At 48.4% G+C, this 14441-nt stretch overlaps 1 protein-coding gene across 3 annotated transcripts in view; it reads right to left on the bottom strand.

Moving 5' to 3' along the window:
- The window catches only part of PRKAR1B (protein kinase cAMP-dependent type I regulatory subunit beta), a 105118-nt gene that overhangs the window by 53467 nt on the left and 37210 nt on the right, over positions 1-14441 (bottom strand). For all 3 annotated transcript variants that reach the window (XM_087728649.1, XM_087728648.1, XM_087728650.1), the window contains 2 exons: positions 1823-1884; positions 875-921 (listed from right to left, as the gene is read on the bottom strand). In XM_087728649.1, coding sequence (XP_087584775.1) covers positions 875-921; positions 1823-1884 — 109 coding nt within the window. The remainder of the gene's footprint in view (positions 1-874; positions 922-1822; positions 1885-14441) is intronic.

The following is a 14441-nucleotide window of genomic DNA, read 5'->3' as shown; positions in this document are numbered from 1 at the left end:
TTGTGCCCCATAGCCACAAGGACTCCCTTTAGCTGAGATTACTGATATAGAGCATGATCCTTTTCAATGTCCATTGAAGAGAATATTTGTAGCTCAGGGTTGAATTGTGAGATTCTTGGTGCTCTGTGAGCTTGGTTGATTTGATTGCAGATGTTTCACTGCCCAACTAGGTTATATCATCAGTTCCAGAAGGAACAACAACAACGCTCAGCTTCTTCCAGGCCTCTTTGAGATGAGGACTCATGCAGGGTATGGCACTTCGGACAATGTGTGAATAAGTTCACACATTCCTTTCCTCTCTAGGTCACCAGTAAGGAAGAGTTCAGGAATGTGTGAATAGGTTCAAGAAGAGCCGAGGTGGCGCAGAGGTTAGGGTGCAGTACTGCAGGCCACTTCGGCTGACTGTTATCTGCAGTTCAGCGGTTCAAATCTCACCGGCTCAAGGTCGACTCAGCCTTCCATCCTTCCGAGGTGGGTGAAATGAGGACCCGGATTGTTGGGGGTGATATGCTGACTCTGTAAACCGCTTAGAGGGGGCTGAAAGCCCTATAAAGCGGTATATAAGTCTAACTGCTATTGCTATTGCTATCACACATTCCTTTCCTCTGTAGGTCACCAGTAAGGAAGAGTCAGAGGTAATCGTCCCATTCATATTTTAGCCCAGTGTTTCTCAACCTTGGCAACTTGAAGATGTCCGGACTTCAACTCCCAGAATTCCCCAGCCAGCGAATGCTGGCTGGGGAATTCTGGGAGTTGAAGTCCGGACATCTTCAAGTTGCCAAGGTTGAGAAACACTGTCTTAGCCAGAACATCAACACATTTCTATACACGAAACGAAAAGCAAAGTCCTTCAAATAAGTCGGTTGCAACTTACATACACCTCCCCATGATCGATCACGTAGAAGTTGTCGCCTTCATCACCTACAGGGGAACAGAAAGACAAATCAGAGCCGAGGTGGCGCAGTGGGTAGAGTGCAGTACTGCAGGCCACTTCAGCTGACTGCTATCTGCAGTTCAGCGGTTCAAATCTTACTGGCTCAGGGTTGACTCAGCCTTCCATCCTTCCGAGGTGGGTTAAATGAGGACCCGGATGGTTGGGGGCGATATGCTGACTCTGTAAACAGCTTAGAGAGGGCTGAAAGCCCTATGAAGCGGTATATAAGTCTAACTGCTATTGCTATTGCTATTAAGAGTGTGGTTTTGTACCAGCTTTGGAAATACTGGAGTCAGAGAAAGCTAAGTGGGAACATATTAATTAAGCTTTATAAAACCCTAAGTAAGGCGACACCTGGAATACCGCAATCAATTTTGGTCACCGTACTACAGAAAAAGATGTTGAGAAGTTTAGAGAAGAGCAACAAAGATGAGCAAAGGGCTGGGGACTTAAAGCTAGGAAGAACGGCTGCAGGTGCGGCGGCTCAGTGGCTAAGACGCTGAGCTTGTCGGTCAGAAAGGTCGGCAGTTCGGCAGTTCGAATCCCTAGCGCCGCGTAAGAGAGTGAGCTCCCATGACTTATCCCAGCTTCTGCCAGCCTAGCAGTTCGAAAGCAGGTAAAGAATGCAAGTAGAAAAATAGGAACCACCTTTGGTGGGAAGGTTAAGTGTTCCATGCGCCTTCGGCGTTGAGTCATGCCGGCCACATGACCACGGAGACGTCTTCGGACAGCGCTGGCTCTTCGGGTTTGAAACGGAGATGAGCACCGCCCCCTAGAGTCGGGAACGACTAGCACAGATGTATATGCAAGGGGAACCTTTATCTTTTTAGACATAAATGATCTGAGCATGGAGAACATTGATGTGTCCTCCCAACCAGTGGAGCTCACCTTGTTGGATGACAGTCTCTCCAGCAATGTGGGTGACGGGGAACATGGCGTCAAATATGTCGCTGCAAAGAGAAAAATAGAAGCAGAAGTTTAGTGCGGGAGATTAAAGTTGTGCTAAACCACGAAGCGGTTAACCTTTCTGGAGTAGGTCTACCAAAGAAGCACCAAAAATACCAAATTTTTATTATAAGGTTGCAGAGGTAGCCCTGGATTTACAACAATTCATTTGAAAGTTACAACAGCACTGAACAAAGAGATTGATTATCGATTTTTATACTTAACGAAAGCCACAGCATAATGATGACGGTCGTAGGAGTTATGACTCATAATTATGACGGCCGCCGTGCCCCGGGGTCACGTGATCCCCTTGCGAACGTCTGACCAGCCAAGTCAACGGGGAAGGCGGATTCACTTCCACAATCGTGTGACTCACTTAGCAACGGCATGGTTCCCTTAACAACGGTGGCCAGAAAGGTCGTAAAATGGGGCAAAATGCTCTTAACCACCATCTCACTTAGCAACAGATGTGTTGGGCTCGGTTGTGGTCATAAGTCAAGACTACCAGTATTTTAACGCGGAGAAGAATAAGAGAAAAGAATATGTGTTTTTTGTCTTTTTTTCATGAATTTTTTTTTTAATGTTCTTGTCTAGTTTTGTTTAAACTGTTCTCTGTTCATTTTTCTCTCTCTCTTTTTTGGATTTGGTAGTTTTTATCTTCCGAATAAAATAAAAAAGTGGGGTGCGGGAGAAAGAAAAAGAGAGAGGAATAAGAAAAAAGAGTTAAGGGAGAAATTTCCCCAAATATTTGCAGCAGGTCAACGGATGTTGGAAGACGAAACGGTGAGGGCAAAACCAACTGCATCCAGTGACAAATTGACCACAAAAATATTACGAGTTCTGTCCTGACACAACACCCATGAATAAATAAAATAACATTCACAATGATTCTATAACCTATTTGTACAACAGCACATTTCTCTCCTTCTCTCACCCTCCCTCTCTCTTTCTCTCTCCCTCCCTCTTTCTCTCTGTCTCTCTGCCTCTCTCTCTCCCTCTCTCTCTCTCCCTCTGTCTCTTTGACTGTCTCTCCCTCTCTCTCTCTGTCTCTCTTTATCTCTCTCTCTCTCTCTCTCTCTCTCTCTCTCTCTCTGTCTCTTTGGCTGTCTCTCTGTTTATGTCTCTCTCCCTCTTTCTCTCTCTGTCTCTCTCCCTTCCTCATCTCTCTGTCTGTCGCTTTGACTGTCTGTCTGTCTCTGTCTCTCTTTGTCTCTCTCTCTCCCTTCCTCTCTCTCTCTTTGACTGTCTCTCTCTCTTTCTCTCTCTCTCTCTCCCTTCCTCTCTCTGTCTCTGTCTCTCTTTCTCTCTCTCTCTCTCCCTTCCTCTCTCTCTGTCTCTCTCCCTTCCTCATCTCTCTGTCTGTCTCTTTGACTGTCTGTCTGTCTCTGTCTCTCTTTGTCTCTCTCTCTCCCTTCCTCTCTCTGTCTCTTTGACTGTCTCTCTCTCTCTTTCTCTCTCTCTCTCTCCCTTCCTCTCTCTGTCTGTCTCTCTTTCTCTCTCTCTCTCTCTCCCTTCCTCTCTCTCTCTCTGTCTCTCTCTGTCTCTGTCTGTCTCTTTGACTGTCTGTCTGTCTCTGTCTCTCTTTGTCTCTCTCTCCCTTCCTCTCTCTCTGTCTCTCTCTCTCTCTCTCAGTCTCTTTGAATGTCTCTCTCTGTCTCTCTCTCTCTCTCTCTCTGGCTGTCTCTCTGGCTGTCTGTCTCTGTCCCTCTTTCTCTCTCTCTCTCGCCCTTCCTCTCTCTGTCTGTCTCTCTTTCTCTCTCTCTCTCTCTCCCTTCCTCTCTCTCTCTCTGTCTCTCTCAGTCTCTGTCTGTCTCTTTGACTGTCTGTCTGTCTCTGTCTCTCTTTGTCTCTCTCTCCCTTCCTCTCTCTCTGTCTCTCTCTCTCTCTCTCAGTCTCTTTGAATGTCTCTCTCTCTGTCTCTCTCTCTCTCTCTCTCTGGCTGTCTGTCTCTGGCCCTCTCTCTCTCTCTCTCTCTCTCTCTCTCTCTCCCTTCCTCTCTCTCTCTCTGCCTCTCTCTGTCTCTGTCTTTTTGGCTGTCTGTCTCTCTCTGCCTCTGTCTCTCTTTGTCTCTCTCTCCCTCTCTCCCTTCCTCTATGTCTCTGTCTCTCTCTCTGTATGTGTGTGTGTGTCTATGTGTGTGACATGGGCGAGGAGAACAAAGACGTTTTGAAAAAGATTCACCCAAACACAGGGAGGTCAGCGTGTAACCTATGGCAATTTTTCCTCCCATATATGGGAAAAGTCGCAAAAATCCCATTATTAGCTTATTTCCTGTCCAGCAGTTCCAAAATCCACTCAAGCCTTGATTCTAGGAAACACCCGGTCATAAATTTAAACCTAAAGCCATTATCTTTATTCCTGAAGTGTTATCGTATCAGCGGACGGGCTCAGAGTGATTCACGAACAGATGCGCCCGAGAGACTCGGAAAAGAGAAGGAGGAGTTGGAAGGGACTTTGGAGGTCTTCTAGTCCAACCCCCCGGAGAACCGGTTGCTAACATTTTTTCAATCCCATCCCTGTAAACAGGGTTATTGTAGTCTCTCCCCTCGCCCTTCCCTCCTTGCTGAGGACGATGGGAGGCAAAATCCTGAGCAACCACAATGACAAGTTTAGGGGGAAAAAAACCATCCCAGGAAAAGTGTCTCCAATCTTCAACCCGATGGCAAATTTTCCTCTTGGCAGAAAATGATTTCTTGGCCAAGACAAGCTGAGGTTAAAAAAGGTTTCCTAAAGTCCGAAAAGTTCCTGAATGAGGCCTTTTAACAGGCCGCGGGCTTAGAAATCAATTCCCGAATCCTTCTGAAAGGATCTGTAGTTTCAGAGGAAACTTTGGTCTAACTTTCATAAAGAGAAAAAGAAGGGAGGGAACAGGTGACATATTTAGCTTGGGAGAAAAGGGGAAAAGGGAAAGGTTCTCCATGCACATACGTGCTAGTCGTTCCCGACTCTAGGGGGCGGTGCTCATCTCTATTTCAAAGCTGAAGAGCCAGCGCAGTCCGAAGACGTCTCCGTGGTCATGTGGCCGGCATGACTCAATGGCGAAGGCACACAGAACGCTGTTCCCTTCCCACCAAAGGTGGTTTCTATTTTTCTACTTGCATTTTTTAACCTGCTTTCGAACTGCTAGGTTGGCAGAAGCTGGGACAAGTCACGGGAGCTCACTCCGTTAGGCGGTGCTAGGGATTCGAACCGCCGAACTGCCGACCTTTCTGATCGACAAGCTCAGTGTCTTGGCCACTAGGCCACCGCATCAAAGCCCATCACAAATTCATTAGTTAAGGACCATTCTAAACTGTGGATGACGGCTCAGGAGAAGAAACAGGTGCCTGGCATTTCCCTTGCTCCGTTAAATTTGTGTTACTCGAGACAAAAATGCATCACAACGCCCACAACCGGACCCAACACATTTCACGGCTGAGGCTGTTATTTCTTCTCTTGATCAACTGAGACCGGTTCTCCTAAGCGGAAGAACTTTGGCGCTGTCAGTGGAGGCCACATCAAAGAAAGTTTGAAATATAGCAAGAGCCACAGCACTTAGACTTATATACCGCTTCACAGTGCTTTACGGCCCTCTCTAAGCGGTTTACGAAGCCAGCCTCTTGCCCCCCAACAATCTAGGTCCTCATTTTACCCACCTCGGAAAGATGGAAGGCTGAGTCGACCTGGAGCCAGCCAGGATCGAACTCCTGGCAGTGGGCAGAGTCAGCCTGCAATATTCTAATCATTGTGCCACCATTGCAAGGAAGGAAGGGAAGGGAAAGGAGGAAGGAAGGAAGGGAGGGGGGAGGGAGGGAGGAAGGGAGAGAGGAAGGGAGGGAGGGAGGGAGGGAAGGGAAAGGAGGAAGGAAGGAAGGAAGGAAGGAAGGAAGGGCAATAGCAATAGACATATACCACTTCACAGTGCTTTTCATAGCCCTCTCTAAGTGGTTTGCAGAGTCAGCCTCTTGCCCCCCAGCAATCTGGGTCCTCATTTTACCCACCTTGGAAGGATGGAAGGCTGAGTCCACCTTGAGCCGGTCAGGATCGAACTGTTGGCTGTGGGCAGAGCCTGCCATACTACATTCTAACGATTGTACCACCAAGGAAGGGAGGGAGGGAGGGAGAATGGAATAGCAATAGCGCTTAGACTTATATACTGCTTCACAGTGCTTTTACAGCCCTCTCTAAGCGGTTTACAGAGTCAGCCTCTTTCCCCCAACAATCTGGGTCCTCATTTTACCCACCTCGGAAGGATGGAAGGCTGAGTCCACCTGGAGCTGGTCAGGATTGAACTGTTGGCTATGGAAATGCAGAGCTAGCCTGCAACACTGCATTGTAACAATTGCACCACTATGGCTGGCTTACTACCTTCCTTCCTTCTTTCCTTCTTTCCTTCCTTCCGATTAGAATGCAGTATTGCAGGGTGATTATGCTCACAGCCTAGAGTTCGATCCTAACCAGCTCAAGGTCAACTCAAGGGCTGTGAAGCAGTATATAAGTCTATTGCTATCTTCCTTCCTTCCTTCCTTCCTTCCTTCCTTCCTTCCTTCCTTCCTTCCTTCCTTCTTTCCATGGTGCGCAGTGGTTAGAACTCAGTATTGCAGGCTAATTCTGCTGACTCTGCCCACTGCCAGCAGTTCGATCCTGACCGGTTTCAGATTGACTCAGCCTCCCATCCTTCCGAGGTGGGTAAAATGAGGACCCGGATTGTTGGGGGCAAGAGGCTGACTCTGTAAACCGCTTAGAGCGGGCTGTGAAGCATTGTGAAGCGGTATATAAGTCTGCTAAGAAGGAAGGAAGGAAGGAAGGAAGGAAGGAAGGAAGGAAGGAAGGAAGGAAGGAAGGAAGGAAGGAAGGAAGGAAGAAAAATGAGAAGGAAGGAAGCCGTAGTGGTGCAGTGGTTAGAGTGCAGAATTTCAGGCTGACTCTGCCCCCAACCAGCAGTTCGATCCTGAGAGGCTCAAGGTCGACTCAGTCTTCCATCCTTCCGAGGTGGGTAAAATGAGGAGCCAGATTGTTGGGGGGCAAGAGGCTGACTCTGTAAACCGCTTAGAGAGGGCTGTGAAAGCACTGTGAAGCGGTATCTGAGTCTAAGGGCTATTGCTATGAGTGTTAAAGCACACGGTACATTTTGAGGTTTGTCGTGATAAATCTAAGCCAGTGTTTCTCAACCTTGGTGACTTTAAGTCCTATGGACTTCAACTCCCAGAATTCCCCCAGCCAGCTATGCTGGCTGGGGGATTCTGGGAGTTGAAGTCCACAGGACTTAAAGTCACCAAGGTTGAGAAACACTGATCTAAGCTTCTAAATTGGAGTTGGGGGGGGAGACAACAACCTTCATGTAAGGGGAAGCTCGGCGTTAAACCGATAAGAGAATAAAGCAGGAGAATTTGTTCAGACACGAACGCTTTGCTGATGGGATAATTGGTGGGGCGAGGGAGCTCAGCTGCCTTCTCTAAGAAAATCACATTGGATTCCCTCCCCCTCCCCAAAAAGGAAAAACTCTAGTAGAGATCAAAGGCAAATTGCAAGTTTTAACAGGCCTAAAGAGAACTGAACTTTCACTCAAAGGCGCTAACTTTATGAGTTGCATTCATGCATTACCCGAAAACATGGCTTGTTCAAGGCATGTGTTGCTTTCAGAGACTTATAAGGCCACCAAAACGGATGGACTCATGGTTGGATTACCACATATTAAAAAGCAGAGACATCACCCTGCCAACAAAAGTGTGCATAGTTAAGGCTATGGTATTCCCAGTTGCAATGGCTGTGAAAGTTGGACCATGAGGAAGGCTGAGCGCCAAAGTATGGAGGCCTTTGAACTCTGGTGCTGGAGAAGACTCCTGCATTGAGTCCCTTGGACTGCAAGGCCATCCAACCGGTCAGTCCTAGAGGAGATCCACCCTGGCTGCTCTTGAGAAGGCCAGATCCTGAAGAGGAAACTCAAAGACTTTGGCCACCTAATGAGAAGGAAGAAGGACTCCCTGGAGAAGAGCCTCATGCTGGGAACGATGGAGGACAAAAGAAGGAGGACTGCAAGGCCATCCAACCGGTCAGTCCTAGAGGAGATCAACCCTGACTGCTCTTTAGAAGGCCAGATCCTGAAGAGGAAACTCAAAGACTTTGGCCACCTAAGGAGAAGGAAGAAGGACTCCCTGGAGAAGAGCCTCATGCTGGGAACGATGGAGGACAAAAGAAGGAGGACTGCAAGGCCATCCAACCGGTCAGTCCTAGAGGAGATCCAGCCTGGCTGCTCTTTAGAAGGCCAGATCCTGAAGAGGGAACTCAAAGACTTTGGCCACCTAATGAGAAGGAAGGACTCCCTGGAGAAGAGCTTCATGCTGGGAACGATGGAGGACAAAAGAAGAAAGGGATGGCAGAGAAGGAGGTGGCTGGATGGAGTCACCGAAGCAGTTGGCATGAGCTTCAATGGACTCCAGAGGATGGTAGAGGACAGGAAGGCCTGGAGGAACATTGTCCATGGGGTTGCAATGGATCAGACACGACATCGCAGCTAACAACAAAGGACATTACCTCATTCCAAAGAAACAGTTAATAAACTGTTATTAGGACTGATTGTTGCATTAATGACTTGCTATTCATTAATGCATTTAATGAAAAGAAGGACTAGGGGAGACATGATAGCAGTCTTCCAATGTCTCAGGGGCTGCCCCAAAGAAGAGGGAGTCAAGCTATTCTCCAAAGCACCTGAGGGCAGGACAAGAAGCAATGGGTGGAAACTAACCAAGGAGAGAAGCAACTTAGAAGTAAGAATAAATTTCCTGACAGTGAGAAGGAACAACTTGCCTCCAGAAGTTGTGAATGCTCCAACACTGGAAGTTTTTAAGAAGATATTGGAGAACCATTTGTCTCTGAAGTGGTGTAGGGTTTCCTACCTAAGCAGGGGGTTGGACTAGAAGACCTCTAAGGTCCCTTCCAACTCTGTTATTCTATTCTATAATTATTATTTCCCCCCCACTATTTTCTATCCCTATTTTAACTTTTTTCCTTCCTTTCATATCTCTGGAAACTAATCAAGGAGAGAAGCAATTTAGAACTAAGGAGAAATTTCCTGACAGTCAGAACAATTAATCAGTGGAACAACTTCCCTCCAGAAGTTGTGGGTTCTCCAACACTGGATGTCTTTAAGAAGATGTTGGATAGCCATTTGTCTGAAGTAGTGTAGGGTTTCCTGCCTAGGCAGGGGGTTGGACTAGAAGACCTCCAAGGTCCCTTCCAATTGTTATTCTATTCTATTCTATTCCTTTCCATTCCATATCTCTATTCTGTTCTGTTCCGTTCCGTTCCATTCTAATATTTAAAGAATTTCCTCCACTTTTCTGCGTATCAAAGATTAATGTATAAAAATGGGAAAAGGGAGGAATCTTGACACAATTGTCTTTCTTGCTTTTTCACGAAAGGTTGATGTGGGTGCTTATGGTTCACGCTCAAACTCGGCTCCGGCTTGACCGTCCTTTACAGGCCAAAGTCAACTTGGACGAAGTCTTCGGAGCTGAAAATATCCCCGTGAATCATTTCCTTCAAAAGTCACTTCTAGAATCTCAGTTTCCGCCTCGCAACAATCGGGCTCTTATTGCCGAGTTAATCACTTTCTATATTTCTCTCTCCCTCTCGGCATGACGGCCTTCTGAGAGGCTTCCTTTACTGTAAGTAGTCTGCGGTCACAATGGGAGGTGGGACCTTGGCGTGACCCGCGCAGAGATTGTATTCGGATTAACCCGTTCTGGAAGGAGAGAAGTGTCCTCGTGGGAATTGTTCCTTCGTTGCCAGCCGGGTCGCAGAGAGCCGTAATCGCTTTGAAAGTTATTCCCCAGGATATTTTCTTTTTCTCGAGTTTTATTTCCCGGTTTCTTTCTTTTGTTCAGTTTTTATTTCACCCCGATCGCTTTGCAAGTAAGCCGAGGTAGCGAATGTCTTAAGAGCAATAGCACTTAAGACTTATATACCACTTCCGGACGCAGTTACTTTCTCACCGTGGGAAGTTATCATCCAGCCCTCTCCCAGAAAAATGAAATATCCTAGGAGATACTGAAAAGGCAGAATATTTCTCTGGATGTGAAAAGAAACATGCTTTAAAAGACAGAATAGTTGCCTGTAGCTTCCTGCCCACCCCCACTTTGTCAATGGGCCATTAAGAAGGCCAAGGTAGTCCACTTTACATAATAAAGAGTTCTCCCCTTCAGCTACAGGAAAGCATGATAATATTGGCCCCCAACTGACCACATGGCATCTGAGAACTCAACCAAACCTAGATTCAAAACACAGCCTAGAGAGTAACCCCTGCATGGCCCCATGGGAGTCTGACAACCAATCGGAATACATTTCTTACACAGGAACAGGAAACAGAGAGGTGGGACTGAACAGGTTATAAAAAGCCTAGCAAGCCCCTCCCTCAGCCCTTCTCTTCCTCTCCATCAACATTGAAGCATGTGATCACCTTTTCTGTTCAGGGCTCAAGCCATGTGGCCCTGTCCAACAATAAACCATCTTTCCAAGCAGCCTCCATGTCTCCAGTGCCCTTCTTCCCCACTTGGGGCCGAACCCAGAAGGACATTTCTTTCATCATCACCAAAGGTGGTCCCTATTTTTCTACTTGCATTTTTTACGTGCTTTCGAACTGCGAGGTTGGCAGAAGCTTGGGACAAGTCACGGGAGCTTACTCGGTTAGGCGGCGTGAGGGACTCGAACCTTCGAACTGCCGACCTTTCATTACCCAACTAGATAACATTATCAGTGCTAGAAGGGAGTGGGGTTTGAGGAGGGAAGTTTTTTAAAAAAATATAAAACTAGTTAAAACGAGGCCTTAAGTTGTCGGTTCTAAAGAAAATGTCTGTTCCTAGTGTGGTCTTTCTTCCTAGAGGATTCAGTTGTGTTTTCGCAGCTGGCAGCAGAACTGACCTTTTTCCTACTTCCTTCCTTTCTCACTCCACACCCCATCACTCTTGTCGCTCTTAAAGTGCCACCATAGCCCTCCCCCCAGGCTGCAGGAAAGCCTCCGGAGGAGGGGGGGGAGGAGGAGGAGGAGGAGGAGGAGGAGGAGGAGGAGGAGGAGGAGGAGGAGGAGGAGGAGGAGGAAGGGAAGGATTGTGAGGTCCTTGGTGCTCTCTGAGCTTCAGGGTTTTCTTGCAGGCGTCTCATGACCCAACTATGGAACATTATCAGTGCTAGAAAGGAATGGGGTTTGTGGAGTGGTGGTGGTGGACGAGGAGGAGGAGGAGGAGGAAGAGGAGGAGGAGGAAGAGTATTTTGGAGTCCTTGGTGCTCTCTGAGCTTGAGGGTTTTCTTGCAGGCGTCTCATGACCCAACTACGGAACATTATCAGTGCTAGAAAGGAATGGGGTTTGTGGAGTGGTGGTGGTGGTGGTGGTGGTGGTGGTGGTGGTGACGGCGGCGGCAGAGGAGGAGGAGGAGGAGGAGGAGGAGGAGGAGGAGGAGGAGGAGGAGGAGGAGGAGGAGGAGGAGGATTGTGAGGTCCTTGGTGCTCTCTGAGCTTGAGGGTTTTCTTGCAGGCGTTTCATGACCCAACTATGGAACATTATCAGTGCTAGAAAGGAATGGGGTTCGTGGAGTGCTGCAAGAGGAGGAGGAGGAGGAGGAGGAAGGAATGGGCTTCGTGGAGTACAGGAGAGGGGGGAGGAGGAAGATTATTGTGGGGTCCTTGGTGCTCTCTGGTTTTCTTGCAGGCGTTTCATGGCCCAACTACGTAACATCATCAGTGCTAGAAGGGAGTGGAGTTTGCAGGGGGTGGGTGGGGAGGAGGAGGAGGAGGACGGTGACTGTGGGTTCCTTAGTGATTTCTGACCTTGATTCTTTTCTTGAAGACATTTCCTTACCCAACTTGGTGACATTATCGTGCCAGATTGGGAAGGGAGCACTGATGGTGTTACCTAGTTGGGTAACGAAACGTCTGCAGGAAAACCATCAAGCTCAGAGAACACCGAGCCCCCCCCCCCCAACCTCTATGAAATGTGGAGATCTCCTAATCCAATCCTCTGCCCATCAGAGGGAATCTTCATCCCGGTCAGCCCAAAATACCGTCCACATTGTGGCTCACGGGCCATGTTCGTTTTAACCACAAGGGCGTGGCGCAACCACGGGCGGCTGGCCTGGCGCGCCATACGAACCCCGCAAGCGTGCCAATTGGGCACTGTGCATTTTATAGACTTGTGCCTGGCTCACAACAGCATCAAAAGAGGCAACTATAAATGGCTTGTTAAAGTTAAAGCTTCATCAGGAAGGCTTGGTGGCTGAGTGGCTAAACCCCAAATTATGGTTTTTCAAACCACACGGCGGGATCGGCATTCACCCCAAACTAAACAAGGTTCATGAGGGTTGAGCCCAATGCCTGGACCCAGAGAGTGGCCAGGGCGACAGTATTATAACCTTGTTTTATCCTACACAAGCATTCTAGGTAGTTAATTTTCTCCTGTTCTGACTGAGGCGTCCCAAGAGCACGAAGCAAACTGTGACAAAAAAACCCCTTTTATTAATGGACTGTGAATTCTGCTCCTTCACATCCAGCAAAGTCTTTCAAGGGAGGATTTACGGTCACAGACCTTATCTGGCTTGGAGAGCTGCCAGGCCGAGATCTGCAAAACCTGGCAAGGAGTCTCGGAGAGTCACGAACCAATGAAGCGAACTAATTGTCCCCTGCAAACTCCACTCCCCTTTCGCACCTCTTTTATTTCCTCTGGGAGGGGCCATTCACCGTCCACCTGTGGTCTTACTCCCAAGTCGACCCCTGTTCTTTAGATCTTCCCTTCCTCTGGCAACTCTGTGCATGCGCACACTGGGAACAGGCTCCAGCTGTTCCTCTGCCTCACTGATGTCTGACTCCGAAGGCAGCTGAGAACTGGCATATGGCTCTGGCCCCCTCTCTGCCTCCGACACAGAGCCCTCCTCAGAGCCTTCCCCAGACTCCAGGACTGGCCCATCTTCCTCCCCAACCTCCTCACTGTCTGAATCTGCTGCCAGCTGCACTGGCGCAGTGCGTCCCTGAGCGAACCAGCAATAGTAGCAGCCGGAACCCACCTCTGGTGACAAGAGGTGACATCTGTTATTCGAGAGGCTGCCCCAAAGAAGAGGCAGTCAAGCTATTCTCCAAGACACTTGAGAGCAAGATAAGAAGCAATGGGTGGAAACTAATCAAGGAGAGAAGCAACTTCGAACTAAGGAGAAACTTCCTGACAGTGAGAACAATTAACCAGTGGAACCACTTGCCTCCAGAAGTTGTGAAAGCTCCAACACTGGAAGTCTTTAAAAAGATGCTGGATAACCATATGTCTGAAGTGGTGTAGGGTTTCCTGCCTAGGCAGGGGGTTGGACTAGAAGACCTCTAAGCTCCCTTCCAACTGTGTTATTCTGTTCTGTTCTCCCTCTGACCCCAATCTGTGAGAAGCCAGCTCAAAATTCCAGGCCAAAATCTAGTTCTTAGGGCCACGAATCTCCATCTCCTCCTCCTCCTCCTCCTCCTCCTCCTCCTCCTCCTCCTCCTCCTCCTCCTCCTCCTCCTCCTCCTCCTCCCCCTCCCTCCTCCTCCTCCTCTCCAAGGGGACAGTTAGGCCTTCCCATCTGTTTTAGCCATGTTCTCCAGCCTCCATCTGGAAGAAGCACATGCAGGCATGCTTCTAGCCCGGTTCCCCTGGGGGAGACCACTACTAATCCGAACGCCTGGTGTGTCTGCAGAAGAAAATGCCTGGTGTGTCGCGGGGAGAAGGAAGGAGAAGAGTTGAAGAGCAGATGATCTGGTAGGAAAAAAAGGCCACCGCTCCCAATGTTAAAAACAGAACCAGGCAGAGCCAAACAGCTGCAGGAATGCCGAGCGAAGAGCACATTTCCCCAGATGTGTGACTTCAAGCGGCCTTCTTCGTTGCCACCTGCTGTAGATCTCTCCCTCCGCCTTCGTTGGGTGATTAGTCTAGCTATATTTGTTCCGTAACAGATATCCTGGCACTCTGGGTAGCCGGAGGAGGAGGATGAGGAGGAGGATACAATGGCTGGACATCCAAAGGGCATTTTAGGGTCCTGTCAGCCTCTGCTTTGCTGCTGCTTCGGCTGCCATTGAAACGGAGAGGGGGGGGCATGGTATTTGGGAGGGGACTACTAATTGTGCTGGAGGAAGATTCTGGAGTTTCTGCCTGCCTGTCTTCTGCGCATGCGGAGGAGGTTTCCCGCCAAGGCCAACAGGCACCGACATGCCATCTTGGTGATGCCTTTCGAAGTTATCTCACACCTGACACTTGGGAGAATTATGAGTGGGCTGTGACTGGGATGCCAAGGGGTGGGGAATGGGTTATTCTATATATCATTTGCTTTCGCGCCTAAATGATCAGTCTTCGCTTTGCTATGCTTCTGATCATTTATAATTAGTAAAAGTACACTTGATTTCTATCAATGGAGTCTCGTGGTTTTCTTTCCTGATTATCCAATGAAGGGGTGCTGACAGGGCCACTCAGAGAGTCCCTGGGGCTGCCCAATTGTGTCCTGTTGTCTAGTTGTTGTTGTTGTTGTTTGTTTTCAAAAACAAACACAACACATAAAATCTTCCTCCTTTACATACCGT

Source organism: Thamnophis sirtalis, unplaced genomic scaffold (genome assembly GCF_051295495.1).
Source record: "Thamnophis sirtalis isolate CommonGarterSnake01/CBP01778 unplaced genomic scaffold, rThaSir2_p1.2 scaffold_14, whole genome shotgun sequence".
Lineage (NCBI taxonomy): Eukaryota > Metazoa > Chordata > Lepidosauria > Squamata > Natricidae > Thamnophis > Thamnophis sirtalis.
This window is presented reverse-complemented; position numbering and strand designations above follow the sequence as displayed.